The sequence below is a fragment of the Berghia stephanieae genome, chromosome 6, assembly GCF_034508935.2.
Source record: "Berghia stephanieae isolate SIO BIC M18660-M18661 chromosome 6, UCSD_Bste_1.3, whole genome shotgun sequence".
NCBI classification, from domain to species: Eukaryota; Metazoa; Mollusca; class Gastropoda; order Nudibranchia; family Aeolidiidae; genus Berghia; species Berghia stephanieae.
The window spans coordinates 38,150,588-38,176,373 of NC_088365.1; the positions used below are offsets into that span (position 1 = coordinate 38,150,588).

At 34.7% G+C, this 25,786-nt stretch overlaps 1 protein-coding gene across 1 annotated transcript in view; it reads right to left on the reverse strand.

The window, feature by feature from the left end:
- Window positions 1–25,786, reverse strand: part of LOC144974997 (nicotinamide phosphoribosyltransferase-like) — a 51,216-nt gene that overhangs the window by 25,249 nt on the left and 181 nt on the right. The window contains exons 2-4 of the mRNA XM_078918617.1: window positions 19,521–19,751; window positions 10,440–10,568; window positions 1,111–1,269 (exon numbers count right to left, since the gene is read on the reverse strand). Of these exons, the coding sequence (XP_078774743.1) occupies window positions 1,111–1,269; window positions 10,440–10,568; window positions 19,521–19,751 (519 nt within the window). The remainder of the gene's footprint in view (window positions 1–1,110; window positions 1,270–10,439; window positions 10,569–19,520; window positions 19,752–25,786) is intronic.

The window sequence follows — 25,786 nt, forward strand, 5'->3', positions numbered from 1 at the left end:
GGACATGTAGCATGCATCCACATCGCATTCCTGGAATCCCTCACTGGAGGCCAATTGCTACAACACGCACAACTCTTTCATGGTGAGGGTGGTAAAAGGATAAAAGGAATAAAGCGGTGAAAATAATAATCCAGAAGAATGGCGAATGGACAGTGATCTTTTAGAAATGGAGTGATCACGAATGTGAGCTAATTTTAACAATATCTGCTCCAATGATGAAAGAAATAACACAAACCCTAGAAACTTAAGATGTAAGAAATATCACAGAGCCAATAATCTAGTGATATTCCAGTCTGGTGTTGAGTCCTAGGGGGTTTAGACATCCAAGAGTTTTAATCAGATGTGTTTACTGTTTGCGACAAGATATATTGTCTGTGTATCAGAATTTCAATACACAAACTTGAGCGGCCTTGGTGCTGGGGTGGGGCGCAGCTATATTGAAATGTTGGGCCACAGTTGTATCCGATTTGTTGGCAATGTCCCGTAGATGCTGTGTAAAGTGATCTCCCAATCTTTCACCTGTCTCACCAATGTAACAGATGTTACAATGTGTGCATCTGATGGCATACACAATGTGAGGTTGGTCCATCCTGCTATAATATAATATTGGTTAATGGGTATAAAGTCTAGCAGAAGTTTGATTTCTAAAAACTGGATATAAGAATTGGCATTAACCTTGGCTGCCTTTCAATGAAATAAATTCTCGTCTTTCCCTATCACGAAACACCCACCTAATATTCCTAGAGAACCTATTTTCTTCACAATAAAGATGATTTTAATCAATTTTCCTATTACTGCTTCCACTGACATTGTCATTTTGACAATTTTTGTGGATTTCAAGGGTAAAATCATTTTCAGCCATAAAATTTCTCTTTTTACATCACCAGTGTTAAGTTAATAAAAGTCTATCTTGCATGCACTGTAGCTGGTGCGAAAATGAAACATTGCTCCTGAAGTTTTTATCTCTACCAAGGACAGTACATTATTCATCTACACTTCAAAGGGTGTTGTCAGTATCTATAAGCAAATATTGAGATTTTTCAAAATGGTTGTTGGAAAAAACAAAAACCTTTAGTGTTTCAAATGTTTTCTTTTTTTTATTAAACTCACCTCAACACTGGTGCTTCCTCTGAACCCAAAATCATGGAGTTTGAATGGAAGTCCATCCATTGAATCAGCTGTCTCATGCAAGTATTTGGCAATGATCTCTTTCTGTATCCTGGAATTGGTGCAAACAGTCATTGGATACCACACTTGCACCAACAGGGTCTGAGCATATAAAAAGACACAAACAAAGCTGTTCATGAATCATGGGTACAAATTGAGGAAACAGCACTGGTATAAGATAAAAATCTGAAAATCTTTTGTATAAAACAGTGTCAAAACAAAGCGAAAAAAGAAAATACAAGAAAGAATAATTCCAAAGAATCAGTCTGCCTCGACTAGGGAGAAGAGCAGGCTGATTTTATGGGATGATATTGTTCTTGTATTTTTCTTTTTCTGCAGCACTTTTTTAGATCATTTCAGCTCCAGTAAAAGATAGACAATAGAAAATCTGACACTTTCTCATTTGTAAACACTCAAATTAAAGACAAAGCATGACAAAGAGGACTAATCAAACAAAAGAGGGAGAAGAAATAAATTTCATAAGTAATATGTGTTTCTACTAGCATCTAGAAATCACAGATATGATTAATGGTGTACTTCGAATTGGCTAACTGACATTCAAAACTTCAAACTCAACTTGCAAAACTCAAGTTAAAATAGATGCCTTCATTGAGGAGAGTGAGTTTTGTTTTTTTAAGTTAAGGTTTTCAAATTCAAATTATTTTGACTTCAAAACTCGCTTTTCTCATCAAATTGATGCGGTAGGTGCTGTGTAATGACACGGGAAAACAAATCATCTCAATTCATAAATGTAGCAATGACTATCCCGCACAAATCTTTGGGCCTCTTTTTCGCTCACGAAGTGCCCAAATTCGCGACAAAATATGGGACGAAGTCGTTCCGTACATGCTATTTTAAAAAATTAATTACGAAGCTGTTTATTGATGAATATGACTGAAAGTTGGCACACAGTTAGAAAAGAGGTCATTTTAAATTATGTTAAGCGACAAAACTCGTACGATTACCAAAAGACCGTTAAAAAAATATTTTTACTCTTTGGAGCACAATATTTCTAAAACTACAAAGAGGAGAGATTTTGTCGCTCATAAGGTTATATATGTACATTTCTTCTAGTTATATTTCAAATTTCATTGGATTATGATAAGTACTTTTCCCGTATTCTCACAAAACATCAACCCAATTTGCATTTCAATGAGTTAAAATATGGAGACAGCCATTTTGCTCCACCATCGCGCGGCACGAAAATGACGTGAGCGAGGCAAGGCTGCCAGGTGGCCAGACTTTAACCTGACCAAATTCGACTTCAAAAGTGGCTAAATAGAAAATCATATGGCTTTCACTATTATGACTGGCCCACTTAAAATGAACTAAATTTTAACAAACAGAAAATTGAATAGACTAGGATAAATGTCAATGAGACAAAAATAGATGAAAAAAATTTAATAAAAGAAGCAAAATTATATATTTGGCCACACACGTGGCCATCTGGCAACTTGTTCGCGGTGACTGACGACACAAATCCTCGCGCGCTTTTTAAAAAATTAAAGCATTGTTTCATTGTTATGTCATAGGGATAGTAGATTAACTATCTCTCTCTCTCTCTCTCTCTCTCTCTCTCTCTCTCTCTCTCTCTCTCTCTCTCTCTCTCTCTCTCTTCAAATAAATACTAGAAATAAAATAAGCCATGGTCTCACGGGACTGATTGATAATAATTTAGCAGGCATTTTTCGTTTGATTTGTATGTGTTGTAGACACAAAATTACACTTCGGAAAAGTTCCAAATGATCAATATTATGTATATTTCAAAACAAAATTATAGTTGACCCTAGCCATACAGCTCTAAAACTATACAAGTTAGAACTTTTCTGATGTCTTCATCATATTTTCTGATAATTTTGCCATAAAATTGCCAAGTTTTAATATCTTATTCCACGTATTAAGCGAGATACAGCCACAAACCAGAATAAAACGCAGAAAAAGCGTCCCATATTTTCCGTATTTTTTTCTCTTTGTGAGTCATCCAAATAAATGACACACTTGAAACTGCATAACTTTGTTATATATTAATGGATTTCCAAAATTCAAAAAGATTTTTACTCAGTGGAGATAGGGCTTTGATTTAAGAGAGTATTTCCTACAAAAATAGAAAACAAAAATTTTCATAGTCATTGCTAATAAATGCAATCTACCAGTTTTCAAGCTTGATCTTACCATTCCATTGCCATAATATTTTCCAATTATACTGACTTATTTCACAGTTTAATTGATATGATTTTCAGATAGATACTGTATTTTCAACAATTCTCATGTAACAATGATAGGTGTCCAAGGAACTTCTTTAATTTTTTTGTTTTTTACCCTATATAATTTCGAAAAAGTGGGGTTTATAGACTCAAACAGCAGTAATTTTTTTCTTTCTAACCCTGTATCAAAATTGTGTTGTTTTAATAGGCTCTCAAACCACTGAATAGATAGCAACCACATATAGAGGACCCATAATATTAAATTTTAGTGTTTTTGTTTTTAAAAAACATATTATGTACAAACAGATCTTATTTTGGCTCAATTACGATCAGTTTATGGAAGGGAAAGATGCACAAATTGAACTACAGCTCGGAATCATGTGATAGCCATCCAGTGGAATCCTAATAAAGTCAAACACTGTTAGAATGGAAACATTTGTTGATTTTATCCAACCAAAATGGAACACATTTAAAGAACAGAACGGATCAACAAGAGGTGTTGACTTTTTAAGCAGAAGTTGGCTTTAATAGCTTTAAATTTATGCAGATTCCGCTGTATTTTCATGATATTATTTCATCTGTTAGATAGTGTTGTTGAGGTCAGATAGTTTTGTTGAGGTCAGATAGTTTTGTTGAGGTCAAGATTAACTCAACATTTCATCAACCTGTATACTTTTGGCCAGTTTGATTTAACATACTTTCTCACTTAACTATTTATCGGAGACACTCTACAACGTGACTCCATTCAATTCCATGCAATTTGGTGCTTGATAGATTGGTTGAATAAAAAAAAAGACATGTAAGCATTGAGCACTTTGAACACGTTTAGTGGATAAGGCGCTCTATTAAAAAATCTCAAGCTAAAGTTTGCATTACGCTTATGTGTTCTGTCTGGATCAGATGCATTAATATTATAATTGTTTATAACATAGTTTATAATTCAATTGAGAAGAGAGTGGTTTGTATTCTTGAGCACGTTGCCGGTCAGCTGTCTTCAAGTATCACGATCCTCTGAATTGCGCATGAAGTCTGCATTGTTTTAAAAATTACTTTTGGCCATTCTTAGGTTATTCAAATAGTCATTGACATACAGTGGAACCTCCCGATTACGACACCTCCAAATAGCGACAACCTCATGATAATGACATTGACCCCTGGTCCCGATTTTTTTTCTATTTAAGATCAGTAAAAAAAACCTCCAAATAACGACGCACTTTTTGATAAAACCTCTGGAATAACGACATCATTTTGGCGATTTTCTGCAGTTTTCGTAGATATCTGATACTAAAAATACCGAGTATGAGTGCTCAAAATTTATAAAAATGATTCCTGCATGAACCAATGAGAACACAGCTTTTGAAACCAATGAGAACACAGCTTTTTTTGACGAATCTTGGCTGATATGCATTAATAAAAACCAAGGTATAAATGTTAGTGTAAGCAAGTAAACACAAAATCTCGGTAAATGTGATATTATGTGGTGAAAGTAGTAGTAGTAGTAGTAGTAGTAGTAGTAGTAGTAGTAGTAGTAGTAGTAGTAGTAGTAGTAGTAGTAGTAGTAGTAGTAGTAGTAGAAGTAATAATAATAAATAATAATAATAATAATAATAATAATAATAATAATAATAATAATAATAATAATAATAGTAGTAGTATAGTAGTAGTAGTAGTAGTAGTAGAAGTAGTAGTAGTAGTAGTAGTAGTAGTAGTAGTAGTAGTAGTAGTAGTAGTAATAGTAGTAGTAGTAGTAGTGTTTTTGTGGGAGGAGGAGGAAGAGGAGGAGGAATTTTATCTAACTCGCAGCGTCCGAATTACCTGTTTTTGTTTGTTTTAAAGGGTTTTACAGCGCTTGTGACACATCTATGTCATATCAGCGCCAGTAAAAAGGAAGAAAATTGGATAGTAAAAAACATTCTAGATTTACAATTGAAATGACATAAGAAAAAGTAAGACAAAGGGGAATGGTTTAAATAGGGAACAGATGTAGATTCCAGGAGCACACAATCAGTGTACTCACTTCAGATCACCTAAAAGTCTCATCCAGACATATGCACAAGAAGCCTCTAAGAGGAATACACTACAATGTTTTGTTTGTTTTGTCAATGTTAATAAAAACTGGTCCCGCGGGCCTTACCATGCCCACTTTGTCCGCCATCTTGGAAACCTCTAAATAACGACACCTCCGGATAACGACATAAAAACTCGGCCCGTGGCATGTCGTTATCGGGAGGTTCCACTGTATTTCAAGTCAAATTATAATCTTGAAAATAAGTTTTGAATATTGACTGATTTGATCATCTTAGGTTGTGATGGAAAGATTCTCTATGAATTTAATTTATGCATTTCATTTTCTCAGCCAAAGGGTTTGAAATCAATATTCGGTCGAAGACTGAGGCTCAGCTTATATTATACAAAAACTGGTAAAATGCTTGGGCTTCACTTCAGAATATCTTAAAAGCAATGAAAGAAATACTGTGGCAAGAAATCCATGTACAAATGTGTAGACTTGGTACCAAATGAGATGAGCATAGGTATCTCAATGCTTTGTTTCCCACTTTCCGTTGATATGCACGACAGAATGGACAATTTTATTGGTCCCAGGGCGTGTGCAATGATTTCCCCCCCCCCCCCCCCCCACCCCCACCCCATACTTAACATACCCATATTTTGTTTATGGAAATACTTCATGGGGAGACCCTTTTAGATTTCATTCTTTTGATTTGCTTTTCCTTAACCACCAAAAACTCCCCATTCTGCCTGAAAAAAATTGAGTGTTACACACTTACTATGATTTCTTTTTGTAAATCTCCATTTTACTTCTCCTCTCTGGCCCATTAAAAAACTGCAAAAAGAATCCAATGTGGCAAACCGGTCACTGGTCAAGTCCATGGCAAGATTGAGTAACTCAGCAGGGTCACTTCTTTACAAAAGATGCCTAAATGGTATAATTTACAACTGAGAAAAAGCGGGTAAAAAGAAGAATGCTCCTGGCCCAGATGGGCTCAGCAGAGAACTGTCCCAACAACTTTCACAACCTTTTTCAACAATCGATTGATTAGCAAACAATCCCAACAAAATGAAAAACATCCGCAATAGTCCCTGTTGCCAAGAAACCCAAGCCATCCCAATTGAACTAGTTTCGGCCTATTGCTTATATGTGGGATAAAATGTCTTGAAAAGTTCAGGAAGAGCGAATTGCTCATGGTTGCATACAACAACTATCTCCTTGACAAACATCAATGCATCTAAAAAAAAACAGACTGTGAGTCAAGGATGCCCTTCATACAACCGCCAATCTTATCTCCAGTTATCTAGACAATTCTACGAACAACTTCTGTCTCATCCAGTACATTGATTTCTTTTTGGCCTTGAATACCATGAACATGACCCTGTTTAAAAAATTGCATATTCTCAACTTTCCTGAATACCTAATCAAAATGGTACAACAGTTTTCTTGTCGAGCACCTGCAATACGTTAAACTTGGTGTCCAAACATCAGCAACGAAAGTCCTATCCAATGCATGCCCTCATAAGTTCACCTTTACTATCCCCTCTAATGGATCACTGCTTTGACATTTGGTGGGGGTGCTTTAGGAATATCAGGGGCAAAGGAGTAATTCCGGTTGATCGTCACTAGATCATCCCGAATGTCGAGCCGATACGCAGGTGCCATGAACAGCCCGCTCACATATGTGATGGAATGGAGACCCAACCCAGTGCCCAAATGGCTTCTGCCATCTAGGGCCCCACACCACTGCAGCATCATGATTATAGGCAGAACACATTCTCAATGGCGAAGCGGTCGGCTGCCTAGCTAAATATGGCTGTGTTCGTGTCACCAGGGTCGTCAAGAAATAAGCGAATGTCCAAACACAACTTTAGCTGGAAAATGCGGTATCTGGTTCAGTGACCAAATGAACATATTGTCCCTCAATATCAAGAGCCAGAGTAAGGCCAAAAATGAGCTTTTATCAAAGCTACTGGCCGTCCATAGCATTGACATTCACCTACTACAGGAGACCCATCTTAATTCAGGTGTGCAATCTTCTCGATTCCAGATCTAAGGCTATACGGTGGTCCACAACGAGAGGACATTCGAGGCTCAAAGGCACTGTTAGTGTTTACACTAAGGAGCCTTAGAAGGTAAGGGTTCATTTTTTTCCTTTATTTTTTACTTTTGGTTGTTTGTTTTTTAGGGTTTTATTTCTCGACAACCAAATATGACATTATTGTTTGTAAGAATAGTTTTTGTGAACCGTTGATTGCTTTCTATTCTGTGCAAGTTGTTTATAAACCCTTGTCTCCAATCTCGCCAATGTTGGTATGATGAAACGGTGTAGTTTGTCCACCATGTCAAGCTTTCAGTGTTTGTTAGGGGTCACGTGTCACAATTTGATAACTCATCTTCATCTTCATTACCCAGGCATTGCCTTCTGTGTGGCTGAACAGAGTCCAGTAGCTCCTGAGATGTCAGTTCACTGCTGGTGTTCATTGTTACAACTCGATCGATTGTTTCAGCTGAAAAGTTGTGTGGAACAGAAACAGCATCATTGATTTCATATGACTGTTGGTTGTCACTAGTCAAGCAGGAGAGCAATTACAGTAAAATTACTTTAAACCGAAAGAAGCTAAACCGAAAAATACCTTAAACCGCAAAGAATTTAATAAATTGTACTAGTTTCTTCATTTTCTTTGTACTAATTCTTATGATGAACCGAAATACTTCTAAGCAGGACTTTCTTTAAACCGAAACAACTTGAGAATACCTTCCCTTTTTCTCTCTATATTTTTCTTTAAAAATTCGGGAAGGAGGCCACACGTAATAATGCCCGGCGATATTAAACAGAGCGTAAGTATAAGATGAGGGTGACGGGTGGGGTGGGGGGGGGGGGGAGGCAAATACTTCAATCACTGCACTTGGGCTTGGCCAACACCACAGTCGCACAGACTGGAAAAGGAAGACAGCGGGTGACTGGCAGGCTAAAAATGAGGAAAGAGGGGGAGTTGGGGTGTAGAATCACGCAAGCGAGATGTTCTCGCTTGTGTGTTGATGCTTTGGAACTGACTGGATTTTCAACACGACGATAAGGAGGGGGGGTAGACAACTTACCATTGAAATGCCATTTCATTTCCACTTTGTTTAAATGTGTGTGTGAGGGGAGGGGGGGGGGGAGGTACTATGTATTGTAACCTAATGGCTTTTCAGCAAAAGAGAGATGTGTAGTAGACAGCTTAGCATTGACACGCCTTTTCATTTCCATTTCACTTCACCTCTGAGCAGCTGCGTATCATTCATTATCAATTATCGCACAAGAACTTTCGATCTTATTTTAGCTTTGCATTTTACTAAAAGATGTCTAAACTAAAAGAAAGCACTGTGCTTACACGTTTGAGTTTAAAATCAAAATACTATGTGAAGTCGATGAAAAAAAAAGTTGATCAAGACGGAGATATGTAAAATACACGGCATCCCGAACTCAACTCTTTCAACAATTTTGAATTGAAAACGAAAACTCCCAAAAATATTTTTAAAACACACAAAAAAAATAAAATTAAAAAAAATTAATGGTTACGAAGACGGCATTTATTCAACAACTCCATTTAACGGGAAACCCATGACACGATTAAATGAGCAAATTCCTTAAATAGTTACTACCCTTGAATTGCAAAACAGGAACTTGCTTTAAACCAAAATGTCTTTAAACCGAAATGGTTTAGAAGGTCCCCAAAATTTCGGTTTAAAGTAATTCTACTGTATATAGAAAAAATTCAGTTTTTTTGCGGGAATATGTAGCGTATAAGCAAAGTGTGCGATTAACCAATGTGCGATTAAGCAGAGTGAATTGTATTATTATTATTATTATTATTATTATTATTATTATTATTATTATTATTATTATTATTATTATTATTATTATTATTATTATTATTATATTATTATTATTATTATTATTATCATTATATTATTATTATTATTATCATTATATTATTATTATTATTATCATTATATTATTATTATTATTATCATTATATTATTATTATTATTATTATTATTATTATTATTATTATTATTATTATTATATTATTATTATTATTATTATATTATTATTATTATTATTATTATTATATTATTATTATTATTATTAATTATTATTATATATTATTATTATTATTATTATTATTATTATTATTATTATTATATATTATTATTATTATTATTATTATTATTATTATTATTATTATTATTATTATTATTATTATTATTATTATTATTATTATTAATATTATTATTATTATTATTATATTATTATTATTATTATTATTATTATTATTATTATTATTATTATTATATTATTATTATTATTATTATTATTATTATTATTATTATTATTATCAAGACAAAACATAGTGGAAAAGTGCATGGTAATAATAGTAATAATAATAATAATAATAATAATAATAATAATAATATAATATTAATATTAACAATAATAATAATAATAATAATAATAATAATAATAATAATAATAATAATAATAATAGTAATACTGTTATTATTATTATTATTATTATTATTATTATTATTATTATTATTATTATTATTATTATTATATATATTATCATTATTATTATTATTATATTATTATTATTATTATATATTATTATTATTATTATTATTATTATTATATTATTATTATTATTATTATTATTATTATTATTATTATTATTATTATTATATTATTATTATTATTATTATTATTATTATTATTATTATTATTATTATTATTATTATTATTATTATTATTATTTTATCAATATTATTATATTATTATAATATTATTATTATTATTATTATTATTATTATTATTATTATTATTATTATTATTATTATATTATTATTATTATTATTTTATATTATTATTATTATTATTATTATTATTATTATTATTATTATTATTATTATTATATCATTATCATAATTATTATTATCATTACTATTAGCATTATGATGTTTGTGTCGAATGTCAGGGAAACAACCTTTTATATGTATATAATTACACTACTCACTTCAAAATAATTTGTCAACCAATAACACTTGGGGTCTGTATTTTCCACAGTGAACAAGACATTCTTGTAAGGGATTACAGAGCCCTCTGGCACTGCCTTGATTCTCAGGGGGAGGTATCCTTTGTGGTACTGAGGGGTAAAAGAAGAAATCACTTGTGATGAAAGGAGATGATAGATATAATGCAAATGGGTAGAGAACAAATAACACAGATTCCATACCCAGAATAACAAAGGTGTCATAATATTTTACACCAAATCAACTTTCCCATGTTGCATGTACCAATATTTCTTGGTATTTACTTCAAGATGGTAGAGGGGATTGACACCTACCTCCCCAAAGCCTTTAATTTTTTTAGCATATTGACAGTTCAATAACAGATATATCGACATTGTTTGGATCAAGGTAAAATGTAAATATATCAGTCCTTCCAAAAAACACAAGGAAACAAATGGAAAATGCAAGATATCAACAAGGGAAGTTAATATGGATGATTTGGTGGTCGTTATAAGGGCCACATTTGAAATTAATGATGCCTCATCTTTAAAAAAAAAGTTATTGTGGTCTGTTGCTGGAGGCCATCATGAATCATTTTATAGACCCTGTCCTCAGCATTGGCAATGACATTAAATAATGATACTCTGTTTGCAAAGCAGCTGAGGGTTTTGGTAGCTACTATAGCAGCATTGTCGAAAACTGGTCTGAATGTTGTAGTGTCCTCATCTGATTCTGTATGGGTGTTCCTGTCACATTGGAAATAATGGCATCAACTATGATTTAGTTAGTGTCGAGAAGTATCAAGAGTGAGTACTGGTAATAGTGGTACTGATCTTGCTAATAATTTCTCAAGACTGAGAAGCTGAATATCGGTACAGCAGTTAAGAGAAATAGATAAATAGGAGGGGGGGGGGGGGGGGGAATAAGGTTTCAATCTAATTTACATCAGGGATGAGAATGACTGGTCACAAAAAAGGAGGAAATTTTTCATCGTGAAGATCATGACCCATCCATGCGACCATAACCTATAAATTTGAATTTCACTAAAATTTACTGAGATGCGATCCAAAATTTGTCTTGCAGCAATTTCTGACACAACTCGGTGGAATGTCAAAAGTTGAAAGTGTAATTACAACATTTGGTGGTTTTAGTATGAATGATGATGTGGTGGTGGTTGTAGTAATAGTAGTGGTAGGGATGATGTGGTAGTGATTGTAGTAGTAGTATGGATGATTGTGTGGTGGTGGTTGTAGTAGCTGTGGTAGGAATGATGATGTGGTGGTAGTTGTAGTAGTAGTGGTGGTAGGGATGATGGTGTTGTGGTGGTTGTAGTAGTAGTGGTGGTAGGGATGATGGTTTGGTGGTGGTTGTAGTAGTGGAGGTTGAAGTAGTGGTAGTAGGGTTGATGATGTGGTGGTGGTTGTAGTAGTAGTTGTGGTAGGAATGATGATGTGGTGGTAGTTGTGGTAGTGGTGCTAGGGATGATGGTGTGGTGGTGGTAGGGGTGATGTGGTAGTAGTGGTAGGGATGATGATGTAGTGGTTTTGGTGAGTGTTTTTTTTATTCAGTGATGATAATAGCAATTTGTCAAAAAGGAGGAAAATTTCTCGGTCCAGGGTTCAAACACAAGCAAAGAAACCTAGTAGTTATTCAGCTTATAGAACCCAAGAATCTCTCAAATTTAAAGCCATAGTCCAACCACCATTGCTTTGTTCTAATATATCATCTCTATATACCAGATGATTTAATGGATGGTTGCGAAAGAGAGAGAGAGAGAGAGAGAGAGAGAGAGAGAGAGAGAGAGAGAGAGAGAGAGAGAGGGAGGGGGGGGGGGGAGAGACTTCTTTACCAGAATAACTTATGTATTGACCTTTTGAATTCTATATATAAAAAATAAAAATTAAAAAAAGAAGAAAAGAGAAATAGACAGAAAGGCAAAGGGGGAAAAAAAAGAGAGAGAGAGAGAGAGAGATTAAAAAGGCAATAGGTACCTAACAACAGGGGAAAAAATCCAGACCCATTTGTCCCTCCCCTTCCCCTTCAACCATCAACTAACTAATCAAAGAACACTACTGGTCTTCTGTGTCAATTGTGACATTTGGTGCCATACTGTCTGGCCCAACGTCATAAAAACGGGACCGTCACTTAATTTCATGAGACTGAGCACAGGTGTCAAAATATGACATAAGACATAGTGGTGATTTTGTGGTTTTGAGGAAAATGTTTGACACGGCAAATTTGAAAAAAAGGAGGAAATGTGATCGGATGGGCGGAGATAAACTACCATTTAGGCGGAAATCCGCCGGAAGATTCTCAGCCCTGTTACATTCAGTCAGTTTTATTTCTAGATCTATACCATGGGATTGGCCAGGCAGCTTGCGAGGACAGATAGATGGATATAGTGAGTGATTGTAAGGAACATTTCTTGCTAGCCTATAATTTAATGGAAGCCAAGTAATAATGGGAATTCCTAGAACTGGTATCGGTACCGATAAACACTGTTATCGTCTGGGACTAGACTTAACCACTGACTTCAAGGTTATGCTCAATGACAACTCATGGGATGTCATTGAGCAATGTTTTGCATTTCATTCACTATTATTTTACCTAATGGCAGGAAGTCGGTATTTTTAATGGCTGTGTTTTTACCTCACTGCAATATAGCCAATTATAAATTGTATTTTTCTAGTTTTTAGTTTTTTTCCCCCAGACCAATCATTGTGGATATTGATTACTAATGTGATATAGAGAAAAGAAAATCAACAAAACTTTGATAGCATGTCGATATAAGCGTTGTCATTATATCAGCTATGCACTGTATATACTGTTATGTACCATAGCAGTGCAAGCCAAGACCGACAGAGAAGACACTCATTGGTGGCCAGTCAGTAAGACAGTTTATTGCAGACTCTACAAATCATGTATCACAGACATTGTATTATTTGTTTGTTATAAAGGGTTTACGGCACTTGCAACACATTTAGGTCATACCATAGCCAGTAAAAAGGAAGATAAATTATATAATTACAATTAAAGCACCCAAGACAAAGTAAGACAAAGGGATATTGCTTAAATTAAGGAACACATGTAGATTCCAAGAGCTTACCATTAATGTACATAGTTTGAGATTACCTAAGTTTCATCCAGACACCAGCAAAAGATCCCACTATGAGGAATACACTCAAATGTTTACAAATCATTATGTACCAAACCAACTAATATAACAATATGTAAGAGAGGGATGATTTACAGGGAAAAAAAATATCATCTCCCAAGACTAATACTATATATTTGACTGTTTTCCTCCCAGCAAAATGACACGGGCAAAGACCAAGACAAAAACCAAGTAATTCCATTCCAAGACAAAGACAGACAGCAACTTGAAAAACATACATAGGGGGATAGAAGACACAGCAAGCGACTCCCTTCTCGTGATGGGAGTGGCATTATTTAACATGACAGTATATAAATATACATATCTACAGACAATATATGGTACACATGTAGTTGACTAACGCTACAAATATAATGTATTCATAAATTGAGCATTTAAATATAATTCCGTGTATTGTTCATGCAGATACAATACTGGTACTAAAATTGCTAAGGACAATAAGATAAGATAAGATAAGATATACTTTATTGATCCTGAATGGAAATTATTATAATGTTACACATCATTCATCGTTATATTAGCACAGATTTATACACTGTCATGAACTACTTGATGAAAATACGTAGCTAATTAAAAGCAAAATAAACATCAAATACAATAAAATAAAATAAAATATTCATAAAATATACAGCAGTTACAAGCAATGCTATAAAAATCGGACATGAAAGTAGAGTAGAGTTGTAATAATGGATTTGTAATGTAACTAGAATTTTGAAAATAGATTGTGAAGGATTGTACATAGGCAACCCAGGTTGATAAAAAGTAAAAATAAAGCATGGTATTTGAATGTATAAATATATTGATAATGTAGATATAGCACCATGTAAACATGCATAAATAAATAGATTTTGGAGAGAACTAATTGATGAAAATACGAAGCTAATTATAAAAACAAACTTTTATAATGGTTTTGTAATGTAAATAGAATTTTGAAAATAAATTGGGAAGGATTGCACATAGCCAGCACAGTTGATAAAAAGTAGAAATAAAGCATGGTATTTGAATGTATAAATAATAAATAATGTAGATATAGCACTATGTAAACATGCATAAATAAATAGCTTTTAGAGCGAATATAGTATCTTTCAAATGTCATGTAGTAAAAATCATCCTAAAGTTTCGTATAGCTGATGGTAAAAATGAATTAAAATAGCTTTGTCTTTTGGTTACTCCTGTGGCTTATTTTGATTTCGTTGTTCAGAGGGTGGAACTCGTCTCTTGAATTTTGTTAATCTTAACATTAGCAATATCTTTGTGAAAATCTTCAAAATTGTTCCATCCATCATTTCCTAACATTCGATTAGCATGCTTTATTATTCTATTTATTTTTATTACTTCAGATTGTTTACAATTTCCACCCCAAGCAGCTACACAGAAACAAAAAAGACTAACAACTATATATAAAACAAAGATAAAATTGCTTTGTCAACATTTATGGAGTACAGTCTCCTCATCATGAACAATCTTGTCTTCATCTTATTAAGCTGTCCCCGTGGAAAATTGCAAATGAAAACCCCCAAAATGCACCCAAACTTCCAAAAAATTGCATGCAAAAAATGCAAAAATTGCAAATTTAAGACATTGTTTTCAATAAACAGCGCACAATAATTTATTATGGCTTTAATTCTATGACAAGCACAGTCCACCAATTTTAGTTGGTATGTATTATACAGTATTGTGTCCATAAATTACATTAAATTACATTGATATTGACATTGCATGCTCAGAAAAGAAGTATTATGCCAGGTATATACAGGGGATGTCACCAGGAGATTTTGAAAAAACCCCCAAAAAACAACACTTTGACACAAATGCATGAATTCCTAACAAATATGTGGTAGCTCATAAATTAAAAAAAATATTATTATTATTATTATTATTATTATTATTATTATTATTATTATTATTATTATTATTAATATTATTATTATTATTATTATTATTATAATATTATTATTATTATTATTATTATTAATATTATTATTATTATTATATTTCCAAGTACATCTATACATCATAATAATACAGTGGAACTCGGGAATAACAAGGTCGAGGGGACCTACCATAAAAACTTTCTATTTCCGAGTTACATGAATTTATGTTTATGGTAGTATATTATACACCCATAATAAAAAAATAATAATAATAAAAGAAAAAAATAAATAAATAAATAAAAAAAAATATATATAATAGATTGATGTTAGCAATAAAACTATTATTAAATAGCATCTTTAATAGTTTTGTGTGACGGTGGCAGTAGTATTTTCCTATGTTTAGCATTATATGATTATATGTGACTCCAGAACATGGAAAATTGCAAAAAATTGCGGCAATTGTCAAAATTTAGAATAATCGCGGTCGAGTTGCGGCCGCAAGTGCCGCGATTTCCTGGAGGGACAGATTAAGCACTTTGCATGAATGATTTGTCCAGTCTAATTTTTCATTGACAAGTGTACCGAGATATTTATACTCCTCTACTCTCTCTTGTATGTTACCATCTTTCCTAAAATCAAAAATAACTTCTTTAGTTTTCTTTACATTAAGTTCTAGATAGTTGTTATCACACCATTCAAAAAATCTTTTAATTTCGTTATAATAATTCAATATATCATCTCTGGTTGTTATAGAGGCCTGAATAGCGGTATCGTCGACATACTTTAAAATATTCACATTACTTGTGCCGCTTATGCAGTCATTTGTGTATATAACGAAAAGTGTTGGAGCAAGAACAGTTCTTCCAATAACTGAATAATAATAATAATAATATAATAATAATAATAATAATAATAATAATAATAATAATAATAATAATAATAATAATAATAATAATAATAATAATAATACTTCACATAACACCTCCCTAGATGATATTGAAGGCTTATCTATCTAAATAGTGATGCCAAAACTCCGGTTTCACCAGAAAAAAATCCGGTCTGGACCAAAAACTTCTGGGTTACAGGCAACTTCTGTCAAATTCCAGTGAGGTCATATTGCTCCAAGGGTACTCCCCCCCCCCCCCCTCCCCCAATACCTCTATCACAACATCATCATCACTGCCACTACTACAACCAACACCACCAGATCATCATCACTACCACTATTACAACCACTACATTCACATCATATTCACAACCACAACTGCGACAACCACCACAACCACATCATCATTACTAACACGACTACAACAACCACCACCACCACAGCATCATCACTACCATTGCTACTACAACCACCAGTACCACATCATCACTACCACTACTACATCCAACATCCCCCATCATCTCTGTCTGCCACTGCTACGACAATGATTCACGAACATATGCAGGAATGAAGACATCCACAGACCATAACTCTTTAGTTTCAAAGTTTAGGCCAATCGAAAATGAAAATAAGCCAAAGCATAAGTATTTCAAACGAAATAGAAAATCAATCAACTACCCTGAACTAGGATTTCTCTACATATCAGAAATTTCTGGATTCAGATGAGGCCGAATTAATCCCTGAAGAACTAAGAAATATTGCAGTGCCCTCCATATTAAAGTCACAACAAGATCTTGACAGCCTCAAAACTCTGGCCCAGGACTGTGACCAATGGAAACAATTAACAACATGGATGGAGAGAGCAGCTATACTCATTGACTATGACTGAATCATACAATTCTCAGCAAGCGCCATTCGGACTGTGAGGCTTACTAAAACTACTACTACGACTACTACTACCACTACGACAACAACCATCACCACATCATCATCACTACCACTACTACTACAACCACCACCATATATTCATCATCATCACTACCCTACAGCTACAACCACCACCACCACATCATCACTGCACTACTACTACAACGACCCCCACATCATGATCACCACAACGACTACTACAACAACCACCACAACCACATCATCACTACCACTACTACTACAACCACCACCACATCATTATCACTACTACTACTACTACTACTACTACTACTACTACTACTACTACTACTACTACTACTACTAATAATAATAATAATAATAATAATTTGTGTTTTTAAGGGTTTTACGGTGCTTGTAACACATTTAGGTCATATCAGCGCCAGTATTATAATAATAATAATAATAATAATAATAATAATAATAATAATAATAATAATAATAATAATAATAATAATATATACTTTATTCATTTTAAAAAAATGGATATTCGTTTACAGACGTGGCATGCATGAAAATGTATAATCACAAAGTTGAGAATCTATGGCGACAATGTATACATATATATATATATATATATATATATATATATATATATATATATATATTATATATATATATATATATATAATATATATATTATATATATATATATATTATATATATGCAAATGCACAAAAATTGTAAAAATATACAACCAAGAACCAATAGCAACACTTTATATATTAATTTTGATAAATTGAGATAGGCCATACCTCTGGCCTTTAGTCCGAACTTGTGTGTGCATATTTAAAAGATAGTATTTAATTCAAATCACAGTTGCGCGTTAAAAATTCGAGCACCCAGTGGCAAAAATGAATTAAGGTGATGTGTTGTCTTTATTTTTATAGATATAAGGTGATGGCTCCTCATGGAGAACTTAATATATTTGCGAAGGGGGTGATCACCACCCTTCATAACTTTCTCCATTTTACTTAGACAAAATCTCTTGAACAGTTCTTCAACATTGGAAATTGGGTGAGTATAACTCCTGGCTTTATCAATTATCCGATCAATTTTCTTAATGTCGCAAATACTGGCATTTCCACACCATGCTGTAATACAAAAAGTAATAATGGCCTCCAAAACGGATCTATAAAAAAGGGTGCATAACATTTTGTCTATGTCAAATTCTGAAATTTTCTGAATAAAATACATTCTTTTGTTCAATTTAGAGATAACAGCATTGGTTTGTAAATTCCACTGCAATTTATTGTCAATTAAAATACCCAAATATTTGTAAACCGAAACTTGCTCAACAGCTTGATTGCTAATTTTGAGCAGACTGATGGAATTTGTGTTCTTTCTAAAATCTAAAATCATTTCTTTGGTTTTTCCTTCATTTAATTTCAGGGAGTTATCTTCACACCAACCAACAAATCTGCGATCATCATCTTTAAATATTATCCCTTGAAGGGCAGTGTCATCAGCAAATTTTAAAATTGGGACCAAGTCACTTGTACAGTCATTTGTGTAAACTGTAAAGAGGCGAGGAGAGAGAACACACCCTTGAGGGGCTCCTGTATTAGTAATTATTTTATTAGATTTGTTTCCATTAATTTCTACAAATTGTGCTCTCTCTAAAAGAAAGTCTAGAATCCAGGAAATCAAATGGGGATTTATATTCAAACATTTCAGCTTTTTAACAAGTAAATGGGGCCGAATCGTGTTGAATGCTGAAGAAAAATCAATAAAAAGAATTCTGCAATATGCCTTTGGTTTATCTAAATGACTGTAAATATTATTCCACAAAAGGTTAATGGCATCATCAACACTTCTATTTGGTTGATATGCAAATTTTAAGGGGTCAGATTGGGGACCAAACTGGAGATTAAGCTTTTTGAGTACAAGTCGTTCGAAACATTTCATAACAGTAGATGTCAGGGCTATAGGTCTGAGATAAATTCATAAAAGAGACCTTGTCTTTCTTGGGGACAGGGACAATATCGATGTTTTCCAAATCGCCGGAATACAGGATTGTTGGATATTAAAAATAATGGTAAAAATATGACACAATTCTCGGCACACACTTTCGATAACTTGCCTCTAATGTCATTAGAAATGAAATGAGTTAATCTTAATAAGTTTAAAGTGAAGATTCTAAACAGCTGCACTTACAAGCAGAAACTGATGTAAATGTGAAAAACAAAGAACAATGCAAACTTACATTTAAGATGTAATTCCATCCTTCCTCATTGAAGACATCTTGACCAAAGTGAGCATTAAAAATTTCCTTGGCTTCTGCTATCTTTTCAGCTGTGACCACAGGACCTTCCAACCATCGTTTGAGAATGTATTGAAGGCCGAAGAATACAGTTTCAGTGAACTTGCCCCCACGACTCTCAAAATAGGAACATATGTATGTAGTCTTTGGTGGGTACTGATAATGGTGAGTAACCTAAGATGGATTTTTAAAAATATGTTAAACATCATCATAAAAAATTTGTTTCATTATACAATAAAACTTTCTCCAGCTCTTGTGGATGTGTTCATTTAAAAACAAATGGGGTCCACATCTACTTGGCCAGGTTGTCCACATTTTTTTTTTGGTGCAGCTATGTGGTCTAGAAGTATGATACTCACTTTCAGATCGGAAGGTCCTGGGTTCGAGCCTCGCTCGACGCATAGTTGAGTCCTTGGAAAAGGCTTTACTTGCATTCTCTCACCATACTTTGGTGTAAAATGAGTACCTGACCATTAACAGCATTGTCTCTGTCCGAAAAAAATTGTAATATCGCCTCACAGGTGTCATGTCCTGTCCTAAATGTTGCTGTTGGTCAGGCACTGCGTGGTATTTTCCCCTCTGAGCTGTATTTCAGAGCTGGGTCAACTCGACCCCATTAGTGAGGGCAGCCCATGGGTGAAACAGGTCGCAGCCAGGGGGAATCTGTGATGCCACTGATGGTAATTAATTGCTGCAGTATTTCATGGTATTGCTCAGTTGCTAACATGAATATGAAAATTATTCCCTCACCACAAGCAAAGCAAGGGTTTCTTTCATCATATGCCATGTTTGATAAAAAATGCATCCTCCTAAGGCTGCTCATAAGAGAGGTGTCATTTTAGTGATTTTTGAGCTATCAATGAAATTCATTTGTTGTAATTTGCATATTGATATTGAAAATGATTGAAACAAGCATCATTGTAAAGTAAAAATGATGGTCTTGACACTTGCCAAGTTGTGTTGGCCGGCAGTAAAATCTTAAAAGATATGAATTTTTTATTGTAAAATTCTTATTTGGCATGACTTGGTGAGATCCTCACTTTCTCCCTCACAGTATTCCATGTCATGAATTATGTCCAAATATCAGTTTAGGAATATATAAACCAGTAGACGAAAACATGATTAATCTTATTTTTTTTAAGCATTTAACTAATTTAAATATGTAGTTTTAGGCACATTTTTTTGAAAGCCCACTTTTCCATGGCTTGATGACTGTTTTCTATACGATCCCTTATGATTCAAGTCAAAATTTGATTTTTTATTAATGTTATGCATTATTGTTTAAAGATATATACTGCTTTTGTCTGGTTGTCTCGGGAAATTGCCGTCTTTTTAGTGTCATATAGGTGTCAATGTTTAGGGTCATTGAAATCCATCTCAATTACTCATATTTTTGCATGTTGAATAAGAAATATAATGTAAGTTCAAGTTTTGTGCACAAGTGAATGTGTTAACTTTTTATAGACTGAAGCGTCCAGATATATATGGGTGTTAGAGCACAAGAGGATGAACTTTAGAACAAACTGTTTCATCAAAGTTGTTGTTCACATTTTACAAAAACCTGAAGGGGGAACTATGTGTATTATAAACTTACTGGCCTTTTTCATAGGGTCAGTTTTGTTAAAATGGATTGCACATACCCATGTATTTAGTCACCCGCTCAAGGGGAAGATCCTAATCTATCTAAATCTTTCATCAGGATCATGGGAAATCCATGCACAGTTACTTTTTAGGACACCTTGCATGACCTTTGCAACTGAACACAGAGCACTTCCTCTTCATTATTCTTGTCTTTAATATTTCAGAATTAAAAAAACAACTAAGTATAATCTGCGCTTGAATTGTGCACTCAATCCATTTCAATAAGAAGAATTTATTAAATATTGATCCACAAGCTGCCTTTGTCCTATTTCTTAGCCCTTCTGAGTCATTCGGCCCATGGAGTCGGAGATTATACCGGTTTCTATAGCGTGAAACGGACAATAGAATTGCCTACTACCCTCTGGATAGGATGCTAGTTTATCATAAGGTACTTTCTCCCAGATCTAACAGACCCAGCTACCCAATCATTTGTGGTTTGGACAGGGGGGTCAGAAAACAATCTCGACTGCACCCGGGATCGATCTCGGTTCCTTTGCATGTGAAGCGAGTGCTCTACCAACTGAGGTTAACCTCCACATTCAACGGAGGTACACAAAAACGGTATCCGCATCTCCAAACGCCACCTCTTTATAATTAAAATGAAAGTGTGAAAAAAGCTTAGTTGCAGAAGTGACCTCGTAACGTGTTAACAAGTAATAGCCTAAGAGAGCCTAATCAAAGAGCGTTTTGCTTTTGTTTATTGGTAGGGGAGGGGGGGGGGAGTTGTAGTTGTTTTGTTTTCACTATCTACAAGTCTACTAGAGAGGTGAGCCTGCTAAGAGTCAACACCTTCTAAATGCCGCTTCGTCTTGAGCATGCCTTCACATTAGAGACACATGTTTCTGAAAAGAACCTACCTCTGTTTCAAAAACTAGCATCTTTCAACTTTCTAAGAAACATACTGATTTCTCAGAACTTTAGTTCGTTAAAAAATACCGGCCCTATCTGACCCATTAAGTCAACTCAATACAAAATTTTATTGTTTACACACGGTTTAAAGGAAGTACCGAAAATTAGCATTCCCAGACTTCCTGTGTTGTTTTTATGCTGTCATGTGACCATTTTCGTTTGCTACAAACAATTAGACCTGTCAACAGAAGACATTTTCGTTGGAACAGGAAAAAAAGAGTGTTAATTCTTGTACATTTTAAGGGAGGACTAGTTCCATAGCAGACAAGATGATTGAAAAAAAGGAAAAGGGCCTTTTATCCCCATCCCATCCCCCTCCTCCTCCACCATCACCACCACCCCACAACCACTACCTCCTTCTCCTCCTCCACTACCACCCCTACCTCCTTCTACTCCTCCACTACCACCACCACGTCCTCATACTCCTCCACTACCACCACCACGTCCTCATACTCCTCCACTACCAACACCTCCTCCACCGCGCCGTCGCCACCACCACCACCATCGCCGCCACCACCACCACAGTGAGATTGGAGGGATAAGGGATTGGGGAGGAGGCATGGAGGAAGATGAAAATGAGACGGGTCGCCTGATGACATAATCTACGTCACGGATGCTCGCAGGTGTTTCTAACCCCTTAACAGTGAAGCTGATTTTTTGTTTTCAGATAATAGTTTCTTTTTATCTTTATTATTGTTTACGGAGAATACAGAGTTTCCACCAAGAGAGCAGACAGAGTATCGCAACTCTGCCTTCAATTATCTATAATCATTTTGCCTTACTTGTCTTTTGATGAAAATGGGAAGATCTGGTGTTGGGTCAAAGATCGAATTTCGCCTCTAAAAGGTTACATTGCTACTGGTTTGCTCTCCCCAAACCCTCCCCGCCCTTCTTTTTTTTTTCAACTTAGTATTGTTGATTGCTATTTACTTTTTTATGATTAGCAAGTGCGGTAGTAGGAGTGTCACAGGATATAGAAGGTGGGAGTCTAGTGCAATTAATCCTTTGCCTTTGCCAGGGACACAGATTTTTTGTTTTCAAATAATAGTTTCCATTTATATTATTTTTTAATGCAGAAAAAAACGTTTCCACCATAAGAGCAGTAAGAATATTGATAAAAAGCGCTTTGAGCACGTTCAGTGGATATTGCCCATATCAAAGCTCAAGTTTTTAAACTGTATTACTGTTGTTTGTCTTTTGATGATTTTCTTTTTTTAGGTCCAAGTAAGATTGAAATTTACCTTTGAAAGGTTTAGTTGTTTGTTTTTTTTTCAAACGCGGCTACACTGTTTCTTATTTTTTCTGACTGGCAAGTTATAGCTGTACTTACCCGCATGACTTGCACATGCATAAATATACAGCTAGGTCACAAAACCATACATCTAGGTCACAAAATGAGACAACTGAGTCACAAATCAAGACATCTCGGTTTCGTTTGTGTCAAGATAGCAAAACCAACCGAGTGTTTTGGAGTTCGAAAGACCTTTCCATAAAAGACTGTATTTGCTAGACCCTCAGAAACCAATTCCCGATACAGCTCTAGTGCACTGTAACTTATGACCTTGATTTCTTTGTTCCCACCCCCACATTCCCACTTATAAGTAGCTGGGCTGCCACATGCATGACTAAATTGGCCAAACAGAGAATCTATACTTTGGCATTAGACACCCATAACCTGATGTCTTGGTTTATAATCCTCGCCTAGTGAGAAAAAAATCATACATGTATTTGCTAACTGAGCAGAAAGTTTTCATTTTACCATGAGATGGGAAGGGGAAGGGGTAACACTAGGACAAGAGAGAGAATGGGAGGGGGTAAGTGGGAAGATGAAGAAAAACCAATGGGTTGCCTGATGATGTAGATCAAAGGAGTGTTACAGAAGTGCTTCGCGGTGCGTGCTTCGCGAAATTTTAACCTCTTACAGTGACACTGATTTTTTTTTCTCCAGATTGCTTATGCAGAGTAAATCGTTTCCACCAAGAGAGCAGTAAGAGTGTTTCAACCCGGGCTTCAGTTAAGCTCTAACCGCAAAGCTTGTCTTTAAATGAAAACATTAAGACTAAGATCTGGAGTTTGTCTAGTGTAAGATTGAATCTCGCCTTTAATGGGTAATTTTGTTTTGATTTTTTAAAAATAACACAAACATACACACACACACATGAGCGCATGTGCTCAAGATAGTGAGGTCCATCCATTGCTTGTATTGCAACGATAAACCAGTTGATGTGTACGTAGATCCTGAGGCTAGGTGCCCAGTTACTGTGAATGTAGGCACAACCCTCCTCCTCCCCCCGCCCCCCCCCCCCCCCCCCAAAAAAAAAAAAAAAAGAAAAATGAAAAAAAAAGAAAGAAAAACAAAAAAAAGGAAGGAAGGATAAAGACGCATCAAAATAAAGGCAAAAACAAGAGAGAGAGAGAGAGAGAGAGAGAGAGAGAGAGAGAGAGAGAGAGAGAGAGAGAGAGGGGGGGGGAGAGAGACCACACACACATACACACACACACACACACACACACACAGTCTCGCACTCGCTATGGAACAAAATTTGCTCATCAATTTTTACTGCACTTACTTAGCAAAATCATTTCATGCACCAAATTGCATATCCAGATAGTGACACTTGTTCCACAATCGTTTTCTAGAAAAACTGGTCTTTTTATGACGACATCCATTGAATGATGATTGACATTGACGATTTTGCGAGGAATTTAAAATTTACGAAATAATTCCAAAAATTACTTTTGAAATTCATCAAGGATTGTCTAGACTGAACGTTTTAAAAAACGGACTGACTATTTTCACCGTACGGTGAAAATGAAAATAGTGTTTTAGGTTATTTTCACCGTACGGTGATAATAGCCTGACAGACTATTTTCACCGTATGTATTAGCCAATCAGAAGCCAGGATACTACCTGTGACGTATGTGCCTCTGCATCCAGACCATTAGAATTCGACCCGACATCATTTCTTCCTGAGTGCAGACCAGTTTAAAAAGAAAGAAAATGCCGAGAACAAGGGAGGCCTCCCGAAAGCTCCTCGTTATAGCATTTCTTTCAATTTGTATTTTCACTTTGGACCTTTTGTCAGACGTTTATTTATTTAATTTGTCCACCAAGATATTACCGTACGATGAACAAAGTCTCCCACACTATTATCACCGTACACTGAAAATCGTCCACCATAATATTACGGGACGGTGAAAAAAGTCTCCCACACTATCATCATCGTACAGTGAAAATGAAAATCGTTCACCAAGATAATACCGTACGGTGAAAATAGCCTCCTACACACGGCCAGGCTATTATCACCCTCCTTTTAAAAAATAGAAAACAAATGCATCTTCAAATCTAAACTGCTTTTGACTGTAGGCGTTAAGTTTTTTTTCAAGCTAAATGAATGGTGGACAACTTAAAGTAGGAGCTAAATGTCGGTTCCACCGGCCCACTTTTCTACAAAATAAGTCACAAGTTGCATTACACTACACCCTTAGACTTAAGAGTTAGAGTTAGACAGTTAGAGAGTTGTCAGTTGTGCAGACATGTACAGGAATAGGAATAGGAAAGATGAAATTACATGACAGTCAGTATCCCAAGAAAAAGGATGTACACCAAAAAGCAAAGTTGAAAGTAAGTATTTTTATCGCCAATGTTGTCTTGATGA